At 43.2% G+C, this 23,650-nt stretch overlaps 1 protein-coding gene across 1 annotated transcript in view; it reads right to left on the bottom strand.

Annotated features, from left to right (window-relative positions):
* Positions 1-9,528: 9,528 nt before the first annotated feature.
* Positions 9,529-23,650, bottom strand: part of LOC121967422 (glyoxysomal fatty acid beta-oxidation multifunctional protein MFP-a-like) — a 75,894-nt gene continuing 61,772 nt past the window's right edge. The window contains exons 16-18 of the mRNA XM_042517634.1: positions 11,447-11,595; positions 10,529-10,667; positions 9,529-9,939 (exon numbers count right to left, since the gene is read on the bottom strand). Of these exons, the coding sequence (XP_042373568.1) occupies positions 9,904-9,939; positions 10,529-10,667; positions 11,447-11,595 (324 nt within the window). The 3' untranslated portion in view covers positions 9,529-9,903. The remainder of the gene's footprint in view (positions 9,940-10,528; positions 10,668-11,446; positions 11,596-23,650) is intronic.

Below are 23,650 nucleotides of genomic sequence, written 5' to 3'. Positions count from 1 at the left end.
GAAAAGAATGTTGTGTTGATCCCAAGCTTCATACATCGATACTATCATAGCTCATTTTAGTATGCAAAAATCCAAGAAAGGTTTTCTACCTTTTCGGTATGGAGTATCTTTATCTAAAGAGATGTGTCCTAAAACATCAAAGGAGATAGAGGAGATGAAGGTAGTTCCTTATGCTTCGGCTGTAGGAAGCCTAATGTATGCAATGCTATGTACGAAATCGGATATCTGTTTTACCGTAGGCATGGTTAGCAGATATCAAAGTAACCCAGGACAGGGACATTGGACTGTCGTAAAGCATATATTAATGTATCTGAGAAGGATTAGAGATTATATGCTAGTTTACCAGACAGATGATTTTCTCCCTATGGGTTACACAAATTCAGACTTCCTATCAGATAGGGACAGTAGTAAGTCAACCTCCGGGTATGTGTTTACTTTGGGAGATGGGGAGCCATAGCATGGAGGAGTGTTAAGCAGAAATACATTTCTGACTCCACCATGGAAATCGAGTTTGTGGCAGCCTCTGAGGCAGCCAAAGAAGCTGTATGGCTCAGAAACTTCTTGATGGACTTAGATGTGATTCTTGGTTTGCCTAAAATTATCACAATTTATTGTGATAATAGTGGTATATTAGCAAACTCAAAGGAATCATCAGCCCATAAGGCAAGTAAACACATTGAGCACAAGTACCACCTGATACGAGACATTGTAAAGCGAGGAGAATTTGTTGTCACCAAGAATGCATCAACAGATAACCTGGCAGATCCTTTCACTAAGGCCCTTCCAGTGAGAGATTTTGATGGGCATGTTGAAGGGATGGGAATCAGATGTATGACAGCATATATGACAGCATAATCTTTTAGTATAAGTGGGAGATTATTAAGATGTATACTAAAAGCCTAGCTTTTTGTATGAACATTTATATTTTGAAATGAGAATCACTTTGGTCGAATGTTGCATTTTATATGTTAATGAGTTGTCTATTTAATTTATATTGTAGATAACATGGTGTGTAGTGTCACACAGAAGATCATGTTATCAATTCCTTATAAATTATAAATAGTAGCTCACGACCGAGATGGATAGGGACAAACCATTGGAACGGTTGTAGCGTAATTTGGTATTAGTCTGTCTTGACTATAAAATTACGCTAGTACATTTTGTGTGTATTAAGCAGGACCATTTGAGGTTGTTCGATTTATACTGACTACATAAAAGAATAGAACCTCTGTTATTATGGATGTGTGTTCTCTTAATCCCGATATAATATCAAACACGTATACTTAGTATTTGTTTCTTTGACTTATCAATAGGTGAAATTTATTTGTTAAATCAATAGGCCCAATGAGTTGGGAGATAGTACCATTTATATGGTGTGTTGTTGATTATAAAAGGAAATTGTGTCCTATTTATTTAGGTTGATGATGTCCCTTTGAGGAGCTCATAAGGATTATCATGTAAACCCTGCAGGTGGACTTAGTCCGACATGATAATAAGGTTGAGTGGTACTACTCTTAGAGCTAGATGTTAATTAAGTGAGTTGTCAATAACTCATTTAATTAACGGACATATGATATCTTAAACACAGGGAGACTAACGCACTCATGATAAGTAGGAGCCCAAATTATAATATGGGATTGGTGCGGTAGTTCAATAATAACTCTTTAGTGGTATGAGTTATTGATGAACTTGAGTTGGGTGTTCGAGTCGAACACAGGAAACTCAAGTCCATTAGGAGGTAAAAACCAATTCCTCCTCTCGGTCCCTGTTGTAGCCTCTATAAAGCCTCGCATTCATCTATTTTGGTTTTCCTTCCTACCCAAGAAAGGGGTCGGCCACATCCTTGCTTGGTGCCCAAGCAAGGGGTTGGCCAAGCCTTGCTTCCTACCCAAGAAAGGGACCGGCCACATCCTTGCTTGGTGCCCAAGCAAGGGGTCGGCCAAGCCTTGCTTATTGCCCAAGCATAAGGCCGGCCAAGCCTTACTTGGTGCCCAAGCAAGGGGTCGGCCACAATAAAAGAAAAAAAAAGAGTTATAAAAAGGGAGATTTTTTCTCTCAACAGAATTTTAAAAAATCTATAACTTTTTCTTCTTTTTTATATGGCACAAAGGGTTATAAAAGGAGAGGAGGTTGTGTCACAACAATCAATCAATTAAGAAGTGATAAGTTTTTCTCCACAACTAAAAAACCCTCTCCTTTCCCTTAAGGTCGACGCCCCATCCTTTTCTTCATCCCTTTCTTCCCTCTAGGGTTGGCGCCCCACTTCCTTTTCTTCTTCCCTTTCTTCCTTCTAGGGACAGCGCCCCATCTTCTCTTGGTGGCCGGAGCTTGGAGGAAAAGAAAACGAAGAGACGAAGCACCTTGGTGGCTGGCGGTTTGGAGGAGAAGAAGAAGGAGGAGGCGTCCCTTTTCTTTGCATCTTTTGGTGGTAGGCGGCTTGGAAATAAAAAGGGTTCGGGTATTTTTGTCTTGGTAGATCTTCGCCCACACGACATCCAAGAAGAGGAGAGGAATACGGCAGAAGATCAAGAGGTCTTTGTCTATGAAGAAAGGTACAACTAGTTATTTATTCCGCAACGCAACTAGTTTTGTTTTCTTTGTATGGATCCTGAAATACCAACACAAGAGGCGAGTGATTTTGTGTTTCGACTTTGTGTTTCGATTTTGTGTATCGATTTTGTATTTCGATCATGTGCTTCAATTGTGGTCTCTGTAGTTAAACCTAAGGTTACTGTAAGGAGCTTAAATATTCAATTTCTTTGAAAGGCTTTGTCTAAGAAGTGGTGGATGATCCCATAACTAAGAAGGCCGAATGCCTCGCCAACGACTTGGAAGCCAATCCTTGAAATAGATATTTAATCAACTTCTGTAATATGGTTTAACTTTTGAAGAACACATGAGTTAAACTTAGATTAACAATGTTAAGTTTCGTTTGCAATCCAAGTTCAACTTCTGAAAAGCACATGGGTTGCTAGGAAAAGTTCTATGCTTGTATAAATTTTTTTTACAAAGGAAATAGAACGAAATTCTGAGTAGCACCCAATAAGACCAGCACGGGTTATACTCCTTGGTTCATCAAGCAGTTATTTTCTCAGTAGCTTAGGATATCGAGAGTTAAACGTGGATACTAGTTATGGTAAATAGTTTATTGACGTGACTTGATGTAAGACTTCATATGGTTATCTACATATATGGATATGTCTGTGAAGCTCTTACTGTAGCTCGAGTGTAAATTTCCTTCGACTTGAGGTATATAAGTCATCTTGGTCATGGAGACTTATTATTTGGCATCTTAAGCAAACATCTCATCGAGATGTGGACTCGAGATTATTAGGTATAAGTTGAAGTATCCGAAGGTGTTTGGATAGCCCAAAAAGGATTCACCGCTCCTTGCGAGGAGACGTATACCCTATGACCACTCGTTAGAATTATTACTCAAAGTCTTTGGCAAAGCATCACATGTTAAGAGTACGAGACTCTTAGACACATATACGAGTAATTTGAATTTGCAGAATGAGAAAGTATTACTTGGGTTAGGTGTGGCGTAGTCAGTTTAGTGAAGATTGACACATAAACCATATCCTAAACCAAGTGGGTATAAGACGAGTGAAAGGAACGCGGCATGACTCATTGTAGCTATTGAAGGATTCAGAATTAATTCTGAAATCAACTATGATTTTTTGGCTAATTGGGGATCATGATGTACTACTAGGTTTCACTCATGATCGTTCCATAGTTAAGTAGTTAATTATAGACGGACAAAATAAACTAAGAACCATTGGGTCACACGCACTAAGAGTCACTGAAAAACGTAAAACAAGTTAAAGAATAGGATTCTTAAATCAAGAGATAAATATTTAGTTAGACTATACACAACACAATTATAGAAATATTTATCAAAATGGAAGTACAGATGAGTCACATCTCTTACAGAAAAGTTAGACCATATTTGGATTAGTCATGAACCAACTTGGTTTAGTTGTGAACTAAACCAAGGGGTTAATGGGCTAATTTTCGATTAAGGGATAATGAGTTGAATTTGGACTTTCTAATCCAACTCATTAATAAGGGCTATATATTGATATGGTTAACAAACATCAATTCATTATTTGGTTGATTGGGTTTTTGGAAACCAAATCTTCCTCTTCCCTTCTCTCCTCTCTTTCTCCCGCCGCTTCTCTCCTTGTTGCTGTGACCACCAAACAAGGAAGAGAACTTCTTCCTTGTTTGCTTCCTCTTCTTCCTCTTGATCCCTCTACATCGCTTGTAGCTAGTAACTTTCGAAGGAGAGACTTGTACTCACAGAGTTGTCTTCAAAAGTTCGGTGTGGATACGAATAGATGCAAGGTTTGACAACATCGCTATGGTTGATACCCTTCTCGTTACAGGTCATCCATAAGGTATACCTAAAATAATTGTTATTCGTTTCCATTTTTTTTTATAATTTTGTCCAGTGCGATTGTATCCTGCATGCTGTGGTATGTGTGTTGTAATAATTTACATTTATTTTTGTTTTATTTTTCCGCTATGCATGTTTACGAAACATATTTTAGCACACACTTCATCAGGCATATCCCAATATTACAATAGGTCATTCTAATGAACTAGTTACCATAACAAGCATCCACATTTAACTCTCGACATCTCAATTGTTGGGATGTATACTATAAGCCTAGCTTTTGTATGAATATCTGTTTAGAAATATTTTGAAATGATAATCACTTTGGTCAAATGTCTACATTTTATATTTATATATATGTCAATGCAGTTGTCCATTTAATTTATATCGTAGATAACATTGTGTGTGGTGCCACACAGAAGATTATGTTATCGGCTCCTTATAAATTATAAATAGTAGCTCACAACCAAGATGGATTGGGATAAACCATTGGAACGGTTGTAATATAATTTGGTATTAGTCTGTCTTGACTATAAATTACACTAGTACACTATGTGTGTATTGAGCAGGACCGTTTGAGGTTGTTCGATTTGTACTGACTATATAAAAGAACAAAACCTCTGTTATTATGGATGAGCGTTCTCTTAATCCCTATATAATAACAAGCACGTATACTTAGTATTTATTTCTTTAACTTATCAATAGGTGAGATTTATTCGTTAAATCAATAAACCTGATAAGTTGGGAGATAGTACTATGTATATGGTGTGTTGTTGATTATAGAAGGAATCTGTGTCCTAATTATTTAGGTTGATGATGTCCCCTTGAGGAGCTCATAAGGATTATCATGTAAACCCTGCAGGTGGACTTAGTCCGGCATGATAATAAAGTTGAGTGGTACTACTCTTGGAATTAGATGTTAATTAATTGAGTTGTCAGTAACTCATTTAATTAACGGACATATGATATCTTAAACACGGGGAGTTTAACACACTCATAATAAGAATGAGCACATATTGTAATATGAGATTGGTGCGTTAGTTCAATAATAACTCTTTAGTGGTATGAGTTATTATTGATGGACTTGAGTTGGGTGTTCGGGACGAACACGGGAAACCCAAGCCCATCGGGAGACCTAAACCAATTCCTCCTCTAGGTCCCTGTTGTAGCCTCTATATATGAAGCCTCGCATTCACTCATCCATAACCGGGTTTGGTTTAACTTAACTTGGTTTGGTTTAACTTAACTTGATTTAGTTTAACTTAACTTGGTTTGATTTAACATAGTTTGTTTAGATTTTTCTAAATAAAATTTTGTTAATTTTTCTTTCCTTGTAACCGACGGCAAGTCTATAAAAAGAAGTAGGATGTGGCCCCTAAAACCTAACTTTCTAATTCTCCACAATCTTCTTCTCTCCTTGTGGCTGGTGCCCCCTCTTCCACCTAGGGTCGGCGCCACATCCACCTCTTCTTCTCCTTGTGGTCGGCACCACCTTCAACCCCACCTAGGGTCGGCGCCACCTCCACCAAGGGCCGCCCCTTTCTCACCTTGCAAGGGTCGCCCCCTTTCCTCTCCTAGCTAGGGCCAGCAGCACTTCTTCTTCTTGGTGGCCGGCGACTTGAAGAAAAGGAAGAAGAGGAACGCAAGGAAGAAGAGGAAGGAGAGGAAGAAGAAGAAGATTAGAAGGTACCTCATCCTAGAGACTCTTTTTTGTAGCCGACGGTTTTGGAAGAGAAGAGAAGGAGGGTGATTTTGTTCTTGGTAGATCGTCGCTCACACGACGTCCAAGAAGAGGAGAGGAATACGGTAGAAGATCAAGAGGTCTTTAGCTACAAAGAAAAGGTACAACTAGTTCTTTAATTCCGCTGCGTATCTAGTTTCGTTTTTCTTTGTATCAATTTTGCGTATCGATTTTGAATACCAACACAAGAGGCCAGCGATCTTATATTTAGATCAAGGTGTGCTTTGATCATTCAAGAACTTGCTTGATTGATCGAACACATCTTTGATCGAACATGCGAGTTGCTAGAAAGAGTTCTGTTCTTGTATAATTTTTTTTATACAAGGAAATTAAAATAGAACAGAATTCCAGCGCCCTTCACCAATGTCTTCAGTCAGTGAGGAACAACCACTTAGTTAGACCAAAGAGTATAATTCGTGCTAGTCTCACAGAATTGTTAATGTAGTTTAAGATCCAATCATGTGGCAAAAGGCGATTCGCTCGCCCCCAGCGCCCCCGCCAACTCGTCCCTAGGCCAACACGGAGGAGGTAAATCACGGGTGGCTACTAGCCATTAGTGCAAATAACCAAGACATGGGGGAGGTTATGCTCGGTCACGCTGAGTTTCGACCCCAAGACCTCATGTGGCAACACCCCATGTCTTAACCATCGCACCGTCCCGAGGGGACTGTTTAAGATCCAATCAAATACATTTAGAATGTGTACTCAAATAATAAATATTTATTTATCAAATAAATAGTATAAATCATAAGATAATCATATATAACATTTATTTTCTGTGCAGAGAAGCTAAATATATTTCTTATAAACTCCAAAAATCTTGTGAAGTATATATAAAAGAAGTATATATAAAAAAATTCACACTGTATTTCTTTTTGTCAACTACTTGAAAACATGAGGTAGCTTCATTGTATTTCTTCTAATCAACACTTCGCAATATCAAAGATGGTAAATTGCATAACTTTCCCTACATTTTTTATATACAATTGATGTAGAAACTGAATAGATACAATTGTAAAATAGACAAGCAAAAAAGAGGATAGAAACAGATAAAACACACAAAAACACCAGATGTTGCTTCCAAACTAGTTAACTAAATTGACATCAAACAATCTGTCTCGAATTAGCATCAGTTTGATAGAATAAAATTGAAACTTGTATCAAAATAATCTAAATGACTTTATTAAATAAAAATAAAAGTAGTTGGCAAAAGAAAGTTATTACAAAGATTTTTTGACTTCAAAGCTTCTCTTCATCTCTAAGCCAAGATTTTTGGCCCAACTCCAAGTGAAGATTAATGAACTAATCACCCAACTCAACAACCTCAGAGAAAAGATAATGAATTGGGATGCGATCCGGTACGCACTCAACGTCTTCCTGAGAACAATAGAGTGGTCAACCTTAGTAAATGCTTATTACATCTCTAAGGATTTGGAGATAAGTAACTTAGAAGAACTTTTTTCAACTTTCGAATTACAGAAATTTAGATGCACAAAAATTTTTAAAAAAAACGGAGATAAACCATAACTTGGCACTGAGAGACAACAAGAAGGATGAACTCGAGTCAGACTCATCCCTTAACGAAGATCAACATACATTTATGGTAAAAAAATTTTAAAAAATCTAACAAATTAAAGAGATGTAGACTAACAAAAATCCAAGGAGAAAACGAAAGATTCGATACTACAATTGTCAGAAAGAAGGGCACATCAAATATAACTGTCCAGAGCTCAAGAAGGAGAAAGACAATGGGTCAAGGTAAACCAAGCACATGAATCTCAAGACTACATAGGATGAAAGTTATCAGAATCTGAGATAGAAGTTTACGCTGGACTTGCATTGATGGTGAGTCAAGAAGAATCATGTAACTCAGAAGCAAGCATCGATGAAAGGGAAGTCACATCAAAAGACAACAATGACGATGGGGGGAATCTAGCTTTAGATCTGATATGATAAGTGTGATATGTCTTCTACCTCTTGATCAATTATATTCATGTATAAAATCTACGTCTAAGGCTTTATATAAACTTAAATAAAAAAAATGAAAAATTTAGAATTAAGAGTAACCTTATCAAAATCTTGTAAGGAACAAATAGAAAATTTTGACAAATTAAAAGTTGAAAATGAAAACTTAAAGGAACAAATAGAAAAATTAGAAAAGGATCATTTATGTATACACATTCAAAATTCTAGGAACTATCAAGGGCTAAATTGGTATTTTAAATATCATAATGCCAAATTAGAAAAGTAACAAGAAAATTTTTAATCAATTCAGTAAATAGGAATATATATTGAATTTCTAAATTATGTTTAGGTTAAATCTTTATGGATGTTTTGATTTTAATTTGTATTAATATTTTCTTCTCTTTGCATACTTAAAACGATCTAAATTTTTAAATAAATTATCTTGTATCTTTTCTATTTGAAATTAATTAAATTTTAATTTTTTCCGTGAAAAAAAAAAGAATTTATTACTTAAAAGTAGAAAATATTTGAGAATTTTTTTACCATTATATATTTTTTTATAAATTTCTTAATAAAAATTATATTATAATATTTAAAAAGGTTTCATGGGTTATCTTTATAAAAAATTATTTTTTTATAATAAAATATTATATTTTTCTGTTACAAGAAAATTATTCAATATTTTTTATCGGTTAGCTAATTTATTTTAAATTATTTACTGAAAATAATATTCTTATAATTAAAAATTATCTAGACACTATTTTAAAAACTTTTAATTTTTCTCAGGATAAATATTGGATCTTCTATATTTAGAAAATTTATCACGATATCAATTTTTATTTTTAAGTATTTAATTATAAAAATTGATATCTCTAATTAATTAATTCCTACTGATCAAAATAAATATTTATTTATGGTCAAATTTTTTATTTTGATTTTTCTATTTCTCATTGACCATAGAAAAATTTTAAATATTTTTTAAAATTTATAAATTATTTTAAAATTATTTTTTCCAAAACTAGTTACTTTTAACTTTTGGAAATTTGAATAGTCACAATTCATCTTTGACAAAGTGTTGCATCTCTAAAATGTCCCAAGATCGATATATACATATATTTATACTTATACCCTCCTCTAAATACTCTACATTAAAAATCCCTGCTAAGAAAGACAATCATTTCAAACATGCCAAATATGATAAAACCATAAAAGACAACTTGTTACAATTAAGTGATCATGTCATCCAACTGTCTTATCAAAGTGCGAGAATTTTGAGCAGGAGATCAATTGTTAGGGTCAAGTCTTGGGTTAGCTTGGGCTTTAGAGACAACTGATAATCTTGAGTTACCTACTATTGCTAAGTGTCATCATCATTCATCTTCAAACATGGGCAACTTAATTTGCGTTTCCAAGAGTATAATCAAGCTGGAAAATATTACATCTATTTGCATTTACGAGTAGTTAAATCATGGAGACATTACACGAGCCACAAAAAGTAAACAGTAACTTCCGTGTTTTACAACGAAATTTGACCTCATTACATCTATAACACTTTTTAAGTTTTATTCAATAACAGGACTCTGTTTAAGAGCAAATTGAACTACCACAAACATGTAATCATCCTACAAGGGACAGATGTTCAGATAGAATAACATACACTAAGTAGCAAACTGATGATCACGAAATCCAAGATAATTGTTTATCATCCCAACAAAGTGATGCACCTGGCCATGGGAAGAGGCATATGTTGCTGATGAATTCCGATATTTCTAGATAGGATGTACTGATAACCTGTCTACTACAGCCGAGCATTGTCTTGAATGGAAGGGGCACCCTGCCAAAAAATAGTCATTTAATCAAAACCTAGCTGTAACTGACAACAACATTAACAGGCGCACGCCCTAATATCTTGGATAGACATGTTACCCTCTGTTGAGTTCTATATAAATTGACACCATTAGCAATATTCAGTTCATTTAAATATCTTTTAGGCGTTCAGCAGTTAGTTTTAGGATCATTGTAAATCCTCCTATCTCTTAACTATAGTTTAATCAATTTGTCTAATCATCTTTCTTTCGTGACAAAAGCTTGTGCCATCCATTATTTGCAGAGAACTCACTTTTTCCCAAAAAGTATCATTCAATTAAAACCAAGCTCTAAGAACAATAACAAGTTTCATATCCTAATTATTTTGAATTAACTGTATCTAATATTCCCAATATCTAGCTCCCTTGTTAAATCTCTTTTACCAAATTTTTTTTTTATGGTTATTTACACTTTAATGCGCCTTTATGTTTAATTAATTCAACTAACTAATTCAGTTGTTGTACATGTTCATAACTTCTTCCATGTTATCCGCATAAAACTCCATTACGGTAAGCTGGAACTGAACATACAGAGTGGGGTGAATGTATGAATCTCACCAAGGAAATGCCTTTGGCCGCCCTTTCTGCAAGGTAAGAGCAAGGATTGAAGAAATCACCATATATCTTCGACCATGAATCCAGTCTTTCAAAGATGTATTTTGCTCCAAGAGAGTCGGCCCAAAACATTACACCACCCCTGGTTTTTGGTTCATCATGAGAAAGCCAAACAAATTAGGAAATAAGAAGATACTTCCCTAATAATCACTACTATATTACATATAACTAAAAAAAGATAGACTACAAAATACTCAGGAATTCTCAATCCTAGTAAAGCCACATCACTAGCAACATGTTATTGCAATTGAACAAATAGAAACTAAAATCTTATTATAATTTCACCCCGAACCCAAACAATTATCTAATTATTTGTTCATTAATTATGGCAATTCTTTAATTATTTTATCCTTAACAAATCTTAAATAAATAATTCTAAGTTAATATGAAAAATAATAAATTTAAAGAAAATAAAATTATAAATATGAATTAGTAAAAATCTGCATATATATTGCACAAAGACGTAATATTTTGATAATTTTAAATTTATGAAATAGGAATCAATTTTAAATAATAAATTTGTAAGGTAAACAAATATTTTGTATATATTGGTCTGATGATTTATTAAAAACCTAGTGGAATTGCATATTATATTACATGCTTATCCTTGAATAATAATATTGATAAGAATTTCAAAGTTAAGATTATAAATTAATATTGAGGGCCAAACTTTAAATTATGACATTTTGTAAAATTTAATTAATTAAAATAAATGTGACTATTCTAATTGCATGTTTTAATTAATAATGAATTAATAGTTAATTATAATCGTCATGATATTATGAAATTTTGAATATCTATAATATGACAATTTTAAATTTGTAAACTGAAAACCAGTTCTACAATAATGCAAAAATGAACCTGTAAGGAGGGAAACCCATGCCCATGATAGAAGCAATGTCAAGGTCAGATGCCTTGACAGCAATTCCCTCGTCAAGGACCCGGCAGGCTTCATTGACCACTGGGAGGAAAACCATTTCCACTATATCCTTGTCTGATAACTTGATCAACTGCAGATTAACAAATCAACATGGAGATCAAAAAGAATCACAAATGAAACATGATATAATTGTCAAAAGGAAACAGAGCATCTTGGATTGGTACTAGAAGTGGCATGTGTCCGGTTTATGTATGAAAGCATAACCAGTATACATTTGAATATATTTCTCAAAGTATATGATAAAAATCATGTTTGAAAAGGAACGACGGTATGGATTATGGAAGCTGTTAAGACCATGGTCTAATGTGACAAAAATGTGCCATTTGAAGTTGATCCTGTCCGAAAGTCAAAGAGACGGATGTTAGAGATGCGGCGTTCCTGCTTGACCGCTAGCTGACTCCTCTTGGATTTGCAACCACAGACTACATCAGTGCCAAGCCAGGAAAGAGGTCGATGGCCCTTCGACGCTCAAGTCAATCTCCGGCGAAGCAAGAAGAACTGTAGTGCAACAGTAGAAATCGCGTGTCTAGCATACCTCCGTCGATGCTTGGACTCCGTTTATATAGAGCTCCGGAAGCGTGCGTGCACGCTTCCCGAGGCGAACACACCTCTCGAAGTTTTTCCTGAAAAGACGTGCTAGTAAAGTGTCCCTGACACAGTACCTTAACGGGCCGAGCATATCTCTGAAATGACGGTGGAAGCTTCCGCCATACGATCTTTTGCCTAACTATGCTCGACCGAGTGGAATGACCGCTCGGTCGGAACTCTGTTGTCCCAACGCTGTCAGCTGTCGCGCCGATCGGAATAGCCGCTCGGCTGAAAGTCCATTACCCAAGTGTCGTCTGTAGTCGGGCCGAGCGGAATAGTTGCTCGACCGAAGCGTCCCACAGTCCACTGCTCCATTGTTGGGCCGAGCAGGATAGCCGCTCGGCTGCCAATCTACTATTCGCGTGCTCAGCTTATGTCAAGTCCGCTGCTAGGCCGAGGGGAAGAGCTGCTCGATCTGCTTCTGCGCATCCTTTGAGCGTCGGTTTGATTACTTCGTGTCGAAGGCGGTGGGTCGGTGTTTAATCCCCGGTCAGAGTATGATACGCCCGACCGGCCAACACCGTCAATCCGTTGACCATCTTGACTTTGACCCGCTTTGACCTCCACCGTGGCAGCGGGACGGGGCCCCTCATCATTACCGCATCACAAGCCTCCCCTTCAAGTCTAGCCGAAGGAGGCTACAAGTCCGACTGACTGGACAAAGTTATCTTGCGAAGATTTCTTCCCGATCGACTGTTGACTCCCAATGGACTCCGCTCGGACCAACGTGAATTGGTGACCTGTCGCGCAGCCATTCTTGCTGGTTGGTTTGTTGAATATTGTTGATCAGCCTTAGGTCTGATCCCTTAAGCCGATCAGTACAACAAGCACTTGTACTCGGAAAATATTTCTCGAGCTTCTCTGGGTGAGCGTGATCCGGCTGACGTCATCTGAATTTTTAGGAAATCGTGTAGATCTCGACACATTAAAGCCGAGCGCGCCCCATGCCTTCGTTAAATGCTGACCTGTGGCAAAGCGTCACATGTCACGCCCCCGGCTGTCTCACGCTTGATGCGACAAGGCACTGATGTGACACTTGGCGGTTTGAATTCAACGGTCCGATCTTCGCCAAGATTTTGTGACCTAGATCGAACGACTCCGATCGGCCGGGCCTGGGGCTTATAAGCCCGTCGCATCGCCACCTCCTTTACGCGTTCGTCTTCCTCAAGCGCTCCCAGTGACCTTCGTGTTCTGCTTCTGTGCGATTTGCTCCGACGATCCTCCGCGCTCCTTCCTCGACCACCCTCTCCCATTAAGCTTTCTCCCTAAGTGAGTCTGCTTTTGAACTCTCCGACCTTTCTTCCTATTCCGGCGACTATCCAGTGGCCTTTTTTCCTCTTTCGATCGCATTTCTCCCTTCGATTCCTTTTTTTCGTCTGTTTTTGTGATGGTCGGCTCTTCACAACTGTCGGCCTGTATCCCTGGACTCTGGTATTCATCCAGGGAGTCTAGGTTCGATAGAGGCGACACTGAGAGCCTGGGAAATGCCTTCGAAATCTCGTCCGATCATGAGATAGTTTTGCCTTCCCCTTCCAACTGGCCGAATTCCCCGCCAACCGGCTGCGTCTGTCTATTCAGGGATCACTTCACCGCCGGTCTGCAGTTCCCTATCCACCCTTTCATTTCCGCAGTTTGTAAATTCTTTCACATTTCCCTCCCTCAGCTCGTGTCGAACTCCTTTCGCTTGTTATGCAACGTTGTTGTCTTGTTCCGTCTGCATGGCATCCCTTTTACTCCCCGGGGCTTCCACTATTTCTATTATTCTAAGTAATCCGAGCCAAGGACTTTCCTTTTCCAATCCTGGGTCGGTTTAGTGTTTTTTGATAAGATGTTGTCCTCCAATAAACATCGGAGAGAATACTTCTTTTTTATGTGTCTTCCCGAGCGGCCAGACTTCCCAACCCACTGGCAGCTCAAAGTGGCGTCGCAACCAGCTCTAAAAAGCTACAAGAGCCGACCGGACTACCTGCATGCTGCTTCCATGTTGGCCGGTCAGAAGTACAACATCCATAAGTTACTACTTGAGGGTGTCCTGTACATCTTCGATCTCAATCCGATCCGCACCCGGCTTTCGACCAGCCTAGGTATGCTACTACTTTACTCTTTTCCTTTGATGCTGATTGATTTCTCTTCCTCTTTTGCAGCCCAAGTCATGTTGCGCGCGCGTCTAGCCGGCAAGGTGAAACTCAAAGATGTCGCGATCAATACGGCAGCTGTCGAAGAACTGGCGAGCTGCGGCCTACATCCGGTCGGCTCCCATGAAGAACCCCATGATGAGAACGGTGCGACGCCCATCTTGGTGAGCGGAGTCGAGGCCAGCCATGCGTCGAGCGGAGGAGAGGCGATGGGATCACAGCCCCCACTCGCACGGCGCCTGCTCATCCTGATGGAAGAGTCATTGGACTCGGCCTCATCCGATGTACCACTGAATAGGCGCAAAAAGCGTCGAGCGAAGCTTTTATCCCGCTCCGCTACTTCGAGTGCGCAGTCTGCCGAGCGGGTCGGAACCTCGACCTTGGTTCCGCTTCAAGAAAAGGTGGCGGCCTGCTCGTCTGACCGGATGCCCTCTCTCGCCGAGCTGCCTCAGGGGACCGTCGTCGCGCCGCCAATGGCATTCCTGCCACCACCTTCGAAGCCTTCGAAGGTCCATAAGTCCGACATCCATCCTGCTTCCTTTTCCGATCCCTCCGGCCGAGCGACCTCAACACAATCGACCCCAACCGACTAGCGACACATCACGGCGATCCTCCACCTGCCGACCTAAGAATAAAGCGAGCTGAGCGTCGCGTCTCGAGCCGCCGAGCACCAGATCATCATTCAGGAGCCGCTCGCTAAGGTATGGGAGGACGCGCGAGCTCGTGTGGTGATGATGCGCGCGCTTGCAAATAGTCACACCTAAATGTCCACTAGAGTAAGTATTTCAATGTAAATTCATAATTTACCTCCGATCGACGTTAACCTTTATCTGTCCGCAATATTGGGTGGAGAGTCTGACCATGTGCCAACGGCTCGCCTTTTTGGAGGACGAGGTGGCCAAACTGAAGACTGATTTGCAGAACAGCACCAAGCTTCTGGAAGTCGAGCGGAGAAAATCCGCAGATCAGGAGGTGATGCTAGCTCGGCTCAACAAACAGGTCAGCACATTTGATAAGAAGATAGAGTCGGCCAATGTAAGAAAGCAACGGGCTATCGACGACCTTGAACTGAAGAACAAGGAGGCTCGGGCTTTTGCCCAGAAGCTCAAGGAGCTCGAAGACTTCTTGGCTATCGAGCGAAACAACCGCTCGGCCGAAGAAAAGTCCCTCCGCAACCAAATTGCCTCCAAGGATGTCGCGCTAGCCACCGCCAAGGATAAGCTGGAGGCTTCCCGAACGGCTCTGACGACTTACCAAGAAGCCGAGTCAAGTAGGTTTGAGGTTCGGAAGCAAGCCTACATCCGCTCGGACGCGTTCAATGACGAAGTCGTCGATCGAGCTCTTCGACTTTTTAACCTCGCAATCGATGGGACACTCCACCAACTCAAGGAAGGCGACCACATTCCCACTGATCTGACAGGCAATGTCATCAGTCGGGACAAGATGACCGAGTCGCTGCCTGACGACGCCCTAGACTACCTCGAGTGAGGTTGAGGGCTTTAATTTTGTACTCCCCTGTAAATTTTGCAGTATTAATGCATGCTTGCCCGTTCGGCTAAGATTTTATTTGTTCTTCCGCTCTCACTCGTATCGTGGCCCTATAATTCCTCCGATCGGCAATGGTTTGTATGCGCGTCCGCTCAATTCGTTTTGCTTTCCAAGTTGCACGAAGTTTCAAGTATTTTGGTACATACTCCAGAACGAGCCATTTATCTAAAGTTTTGGGAGCTTTTTTGGGCAACCCCTATTCGTCGTCAGTCGTGCGACAGCCTACGCAGACTTGGGTCTAACTTCGCTATTCGATGATTTGATGAAATCCCGGGTTTAACGTCACCGCTCGACGATTTGATGAAATCACGGGTTTAACGTCGTCGCTCAACAGTTTAAAGTCGCCGCTCGACCATCGATGGAGACAAGGGTTTAAGGTCGCCGCTCGACCGTCGGTGAAGACGAGGGTTTAAGGTCATCGTTCGATCGTTGGTGGAGACGAGAGTTTAAGGTCGCCGCTCGACCGTTGATGGAGACACGCGTTTAACGTCGCCACTCAACGATTTAAGGTAGACTCGCGTTTAACGTCGCCGCTCGACGATTTATTGTAGACTTGCGTTTAAAGTCGCTGCTCGACCGCTGATATAAACTCATACACCCGGATTTAAGGTCGTCGCTCGACTGTTGGTGAAGACGAGGGTTTAAGGTCGCTGCTCGACCATCGATAGAGACGAGGGTTTAAGGTCGCCGCTCGACTATTGATGGAGACACGCGTTTAACGTCATCGCTCGACAATTTGTTGTAGACTTGCGTTTAAGGTCGCTGCTCAACCGCTGATATAAACTTGTACATCTGGGTTTAAGGTCGTCGCTCGATCGTCGGTGAAGACGAGGATTTAAGGTTGTCGCTCGACCATTGGTGGAGACGAGGGTGTAAGGTCACCGCTCGATCGTTGATGGAAGCACACGTTTAACATCGTCGCTCGACGATTTGAGGTAGATTCGCGTTTAACGTCGCCGCTCGACGATTTGTTGTAAACTTACGTTTAAGGTCACTGCTCGACCGCTGATATAAACTCGTACACCCGGGTTTAAGGTCGTCGTTCGACCGTCGGTGGAGATGCACTTGAGAGTCCTTTGCTTTTCTGTTCAAACTTTACAAAGTACAGGATTCACTAGCGCACCTCTCGTCTAGCCCTGTAGGGTTGTAGATGATTTGCGCTCCATGGCCTCTCGAGCTGCCTCCCCTCTTCATCCTCCAGCGCCCGAACGGAGCTTCTGCATGACCTTGAACGGTCCTGCTCATGGTGCCTCGAGCTTGGCGACGTCGCCGACCGGCTTCACTTTCTTCCAAATGAGATCGTCGACTTGGAAGGACCTCGGGATTACTCGCCGATTGTAGTTCTATTTCATTCGCTATCGATACGCCGTTAGCCGAACGGCGACTTTTGACCGTGCTTCGTCCACCAAGTTGAGCTCCATTAGCCTACACTCGGTGTTCCCTTCGTCGTAGAGCTGAACCCGATCGACTTCCACTCCGACCTCCACGGGGACAACTGTTTCGCTGCCATACACCAACTGGAATGGAGTTACGCCGTTTGCCTCCTTCGGAGTCATGCGGAGAGCCCACAGTACACTGGAGAGCTCGTCGACCCAACTGCCTCCCATGTGGTCGAGCAGAGCGCGCAAGATTCTGAGAATCTCCCTATTAACGACTTCGGCTTGCCCGTTACCCTGAGGGTAGGTCACCGAGGTGAGGGCTTGCTGAATGTCATAGCTTTCTCGATCGGCGAACTGCCTTCCATTATCAGACACGAATCGGCGTGGGATTCCGAACCGGCAAATAATGTTCTGCCAAATAAATTTAGTGACCATTCGCTCGGTGATTCTTGCAAGCGGCTCGGTCTCTACCCACTTTGAGAAGTAGTCCACCGCAACGAGTAGAAACTTCCGCAGACTGATCGCCATGGGGAAAGGCCCGACAATGTCCATGCCCCATTGGTCGAACAGGCATGACACAGCGAACGCTTTCAAGTCGGTTAGTGTGGTACGTTGTGATACTTCTGGCAGGACAGGCAGGTAGCCACCGCCCGAGTGGCAATCCTCCTGTAGGGTCGGCCATAAATATCCGGCCAAGAGTATCTTACGGGCTAGCGCTCGATCGTCCGGGTGCCCTCCGCAAGAGCTTTTGTGCACCTCCTTCAGGATGTACTCGACGTCTTCCGATCCGACGCACTTGAGGAGGGGCCTAGAGAAGGCTCTCTTGTACAGTTGGTCACCGATTAAGGTGAACCGTCCGACCCTGCTCTTCAGTAAGCGAGCTTCTTCTGGATCGACAGGTGCATCTCCTGATTGCAAGAACTCTATCAGTGTTATTCTCCAATCGCTCGGGAAGGTTATCCCCTCCATCCGATCGATGTGCGCCACCAATGAGACCTGCTCGATTGGTTGACCTATGACGATCGGTGTCAGCGAATTAGCTAATTTTGCTAACTCGTCCGCCGCCTGATTGTCCGATCGGGGGATCTTCTGTATGAGGACCTCTTGGAAGTTAGCTCTCAACTTCTCGAAAGCTTCCGCATAAAGCCGAAGTCGGGCATTGCTGATCTCAAACGTTCCAGACAGCTGCTGAGCGACCAGCTGAGAGTTCTAGTGGATGAGGACTTTAACTGCCCCTACGTGCCGAGCGGCCTGTAGGCCAGCTATTAGCGCCTCATACTCTACTTCGTTATTAGTTGCTCTGTAGTCTAGCCAAACGGACAACTACATCCAGTCCTCTCGCGGTGAGATAAATAATATGTCGATTCCGCTGCCCTGCCGAGTGGACGATCCATCCACATATATCTTCCATGTTGCATCCATCTCGTTACTCTGGACTTCGATGACGAAATCTGCCAAGGCTGAGCCTTGGTCGCCGCTCGGGGCTGATACTGAATGTCAAACTCGCTCAGCTCAATCGTTCATTTGATCAGTCGTCCGACGCCTCCGGATTGAGGAGGACCCTTCCTAGAGCGCTATTAGTCATCACAATTATCGAGTGCGCCGGGAAGTATGGACGAAGTCTCCAAGCGGCTAGAATCAGAGCGTAGGCTAGCTTTTCGAGACCGGTGTAGCGATATTCAACATCCTTCAACATATGGCTCAGAAAATATACAAGTTGCTGGTCTTGGTCGTTCTGCCTAACCAAAGCCGATCCAACGGCATGTTCGTTGGATGACAAATAAATCCAGAACGGCTCACCCACAACTGGCTTGGCTAACACGGGCAGCGAGTTCAGATACTCCTTCGGCTCCTCCAGCACTCGGTCGCACTCAGCGTCCCATTAGAATTTTATAGCTCGGCGTAATATTTTGAAGAATGGCAGGCTCCGATTGAACGACTTAGATATGAACCTGGATAGCGCCGGGATCCGACCGGTTAGCCTCTGGGCTTCTTTCAAATTCTGAAGCGGAGACATGTTCTACAAAGCTTGGACCTTGCTCGGATTGGCCTCGATACCCCGCTCGGTTATGATGTAGCCCAGGAAGCGTCCGCTCTTTGCGCCGAACAGACACTTGCTCGTGTTCAACATTATTTCGTACGTCCTTAGCGTCCGGCAAGTCTCATCGATATCTGCGCATAAGTCAGCAGATCGGAGGGATTTAATCAGTGTGTCGCCGACATATACCTCCATATTACGGTCGATCTTCCATCGGAACACCTTATTCATTAGCCTCTGGTAGATGGCTCCAGCATTCTTTAGTACGAACTGTCCCGTCAACCGTGATGAAGCTGACCTTCTCTTGATCCTCCCGTGCGAGCGGCACTTGGTGGTACCCTTGATATGCGTCGAGCATGTAAATGAGCTCGCAGTCTCGACACCATTTGATTTATCCTGGGCAGGGGATAAAAGTCCTTTGGGCAGGCTTTGTTAAGATCGCGGAAGTCGATGCAGACCCACCATTTATTGCCCGGCTTGGAGACTAGCACAACATTAGCAAGCCAGCTTGGGAATTAGACTTCCCTAATATGGCCGACCTCCAGTAGGTTCTCTATTTCCGCCCGGATGATCACGTTCTACTCTGCGCTAAAATCTCTTTTCCTTTGTTTGACCAGCCAAGCGTCCGGTCGGACATGAAGCTCATGCTGAGCCACGCTCGGGGTAATGTCGAGCAGCTCATGTGTCGACCAAGAGAACACGGAACACATCGTGATTCTGTTTGAGGAAGGCAATCAGCTATGCCTTCTTCTCTTCCTCCAGGTCGGCGGCAGCGAATGTCATGGCTTCCGACCAGCTTGGGTGAATCTGGACCTCCTCCTTTTCTTCATATACTAAAGTGGGAGGTCTTTCGGTGATAGCATTTACCTCTAGCTGTAGAGTCTTCCGGGCGGCTTTGGCCTCAGTCTTGACCATCTCCACATAGCAGCGCCGAACGGTCAGTTGGTCGCCCTTTACCTCGCCCACCTAGTCGTCTACTGGGAACTTTATCTTCTAGCAGTAAGTTAATACTACCGCCTGAAACTCGTTGAGGGCCGATCGACCCAAGATGATGTTGTAGGCTAATGGTGCGTCCACCACTACGAAGTTGGTGGTCCGAATCCTCAACGACTCGTTTCCCAGCGAGATGGCCAGTCTTGCTTGGCCGATCGGCAAAACTTCGTTGCCTGTGAATCCGTAAAGCGGTGTCACCATGGGCAACAACTTGCTTCAATCGATCTGCAGCTGATCGAACGCCTTCTTAAAAATGGTGTTCACCGAACTTCCCGCGTCGACGAAAGTCCGGTGTATGGTGGTTAGCGATCACCACTCGGATGATCAGGGCATCATCATGAGGGACCTCGATACCCTCCAGATCGTTAGGGCCAAAGCTGATCTGGGGGCCTTCGGCCCTCTCCTTGCTGCATTCGACAACGTGGATCTCCAACCGCCGAGCGTGTTACTTCCGGGCTCAGTTAGAGTCGTCGCCGGTCGGACCACCAGCTATCATGCCTATCTCTCCTCGAGAAGCATTATTCCTATTTTCTTCTTCTCGAGCGGATGGTCTATCTCGCTCGGCCGGGGTCCGCGATAGATCGGTGTCTTCCCTCCGCTGATGTTGGTGCTGGTGATGGCGTTCAGGCACACTTCTGTGGTCCCGACGCTCAGCGGACCTGGGTCGTCAATCGGGTGAAGGTGATAGGCGGCGGTATCCTCTCAGAGCCGGTCGGCTGACTATCGGTGGCAATCCCCGGCAGTCCCGCGTGTTGTGCATCGCCGACTAGTGGAATGAACAAAACATAGGCGGACGTCCATACCTTGCCCTTCGACGCCTTAGGCTGCACGGCATATGCCCTAGTCTCTCGGTGGGGTCGTGCTCCTTCAGCCCTCGGACCCTTGGGCGGCAGATGGTTACTTATCGGTCGCCGTTGAATGCTCGATCAACGCCTCCTTTCTTCTGGCCGCCTGGACTTCTTTCACATTGATATACTCATTGGCCTTCTTGAGCATATGGTCGAAATCTCTAGGCTACTTCCTGATGAGTGACTGGAAGAAATCTCCCTCGGCGAGCTCCTGGGTGAATGCATTCATTATGGTCTCGAACGAGACCGAGGGGATGTCCATGGCCACTTGGTTGAAGCGCTGAACGTAGGCTCGAAGCGCTTCCTTGGGCCCTACTTCAAGGCGAAGAGGCGGATGCATATCTTTTGGTAGCGTCGACGACTGGCAAAGTAGTGCTAGAACGCGGCTCAGAAATCCTTGAAGCTTCGTATCGAGCCGTCTGACAGCCTTGCGCTGCGTCGATCTGGAGAGAGTCGTGTGGAAGACTCTGCACGTCACTCCGTCCGTGTACTGGTGCAGCGTAGCCTCATTGTCGAACCGATCCAGATGATCATCCGAATCGGTTGACCCATTATACGTCCTGATCGCCAACGGGGTATAGTGTCGAGGCAAAGGGTCTTGCAAAATCTCCTCTGAGAATTGTCGGTTGATCCGTTCGGGAGAGGTGTTGCTTCGGGGCGCTTTGCCTTTCTTGACACCATGAACGGGAGCATCGTCCGAGGACGATCCTCGCTCCTAATGCGCTTGGGCTATCTCCGAGGTGGTTTGGAACAGAACTCGATGGAAGGGGATCGGCGTGGACGGCGCTTCCCCTTGTATGTCGGTCAGCCTTCGGTTCTACCCCTACACGGAGAGTTGCTCCGCTCGGTCTTCTTGCCCCGCTCATCTACCGGCCGCTGATGTCACAGGCTGTGGCGCTAGCCGATCGGCTAGCGCATGTTATTGTTGCTGCTCGATCATTTTTGCTGCTCGTGCTTACACGAGCATCTCCACCTCCTCTTGAGTGAGTGTCACGGTGGTTAGTCGTCCAACATCTTCCCTCCTTTCGGCTCGGATGCAAGTGACGTTCCCACATATAGCGCGACATATGATCCTGTCCGAAAGTCGAAGAGACGGATGCTAGGGATGTGGCGCTCCGCTAGCTGACTCCTCTTAAACCTGCAACCATAGACTACGTCAGTGCCGAACTAGGGAAGGGGTCCCGGCGATGGTCCTCCAATGCTCAAGTCAGTCTCCGACAAAGCAAGAACAGTAGCGCAACAGTAGAAATCGCGTGTCCAGCATACCTCCGCCAATGCTTGGACTTCCTTTATATAGAGCTCCGGAAGCGTGCGTGCACGCTTCCCAAGGCTAGCAGGCCTCTCAAAGTTTTCTCTGAAAAGACATGCTAGTAAAGTACCCCCGACACAGTATCTTAACGAGTCGAGCATATCTCTGAAGTGACAGTAGAAGCTTCCGTCGTTCAATCTTCTGCCTGACCATACCGCCTGTCAGTGGCGCTAGCTCGCAAAAGGATGTCAAAAGATATCCTGTTGTGTCTGCTACTCAACCGAGTGGAATGGCCGCTCGGTCGGAACTCTATTGTCCCGGCGTTGTCGGTTGTCACGCCGATCGGGATAGCCGTTCGACTGAAAGTCCACTACCCAAGTGTCGTCCATGGCCGGGCCGAGCGGCCCACCGTCCACATGCTCCATTGTTGGGCTGAGCAGGATAGCCGCTCGGCTGGCAATCTACTATCCGCGTGCTCGTTGATGTCAAGTCCGCTGCTAGGCCGAGCGGAAGAGCCGCTCAATCTGCTTTTGCGCGTCCTTTGAGCGTCGGTTTGATTACTCCGTGTTGAAGGCGATGGGTCGATGCTTAATCCTCATTCGGAGTATGATATGCCTAACCAGTCAACACCGTCAACCCGTTGACCGTCTTGACTTTGATCCGCTTTAACCTCCACCGTGGCAGCGGGATGAGGCCCCTCATCATCACCGCATCAGAAGTTAAGCACATAAAACTAGAAATTGTTTAAGCCTAATGTTTCACTTTCATATTTTGCTAGGCTATTGAAGGTAACCACGTGATACAGACACTTTTATGTTGGGATCATAGAAGTCCAGGACCAATGTGAACTTATAAAATTGATCTTTCTAATTAGTCTCATTTTATCCAATTTGGTGCTTCATATAGATTTCACTCCATATTTGTTGTCTCTTGACGACTTGGGTTTTTGTTTACATCAGGAATTGGTAGTCCAATAGCAAACCACAACAGATCAGAAAAAAGTGCCTGCTAATTGGTTTGCAAAAATTAAGAACTTTGAAAGAAATATGAATTTTTTTTAAAGATTTACAAAAATTGCTGATTTTGTGTTCATATTGTTAGGCAGAAAACCACATTTAATAGCTCATAATCAGTAAGTTCCAAATAGTAATTATTGTGAAAGAGATCAACTTAATCATTTATATAATCCCTCTGATTCCCTTGTGGGTGGGCATAATGGATTCAAAAAAATTCAACTAGCCAAATCCAACATGTTAACTTGAAGGATAAATACTACTAATATAGAAGATGCAAAGCCGACCCCTACTTCATAGAAAATAAAATCTGATTGTTGGCAACTTAACCTGA

The sequence above is a fragment of the Zingiber officinale genome, chromosome 1B (assembly GCF_018446385.1).
Source record: "Zingiber officinale cultivar Zhangliang chromosome 1B, Zo_v1.1, whole genome shotgun sequence".
Taxonomy (NCBI): domain Eukaryota; kingdom Viridiplantae; phylum Streptophyta; class Magnoliopsida; order Zingiberales; family Zingiberaceae; genus Zingiber; species Zingiber officinale.
Note: the sequence above shows the minus strand (reverse complement) of the source record. Positions and strands in the feature narration are given on the sequence as shown.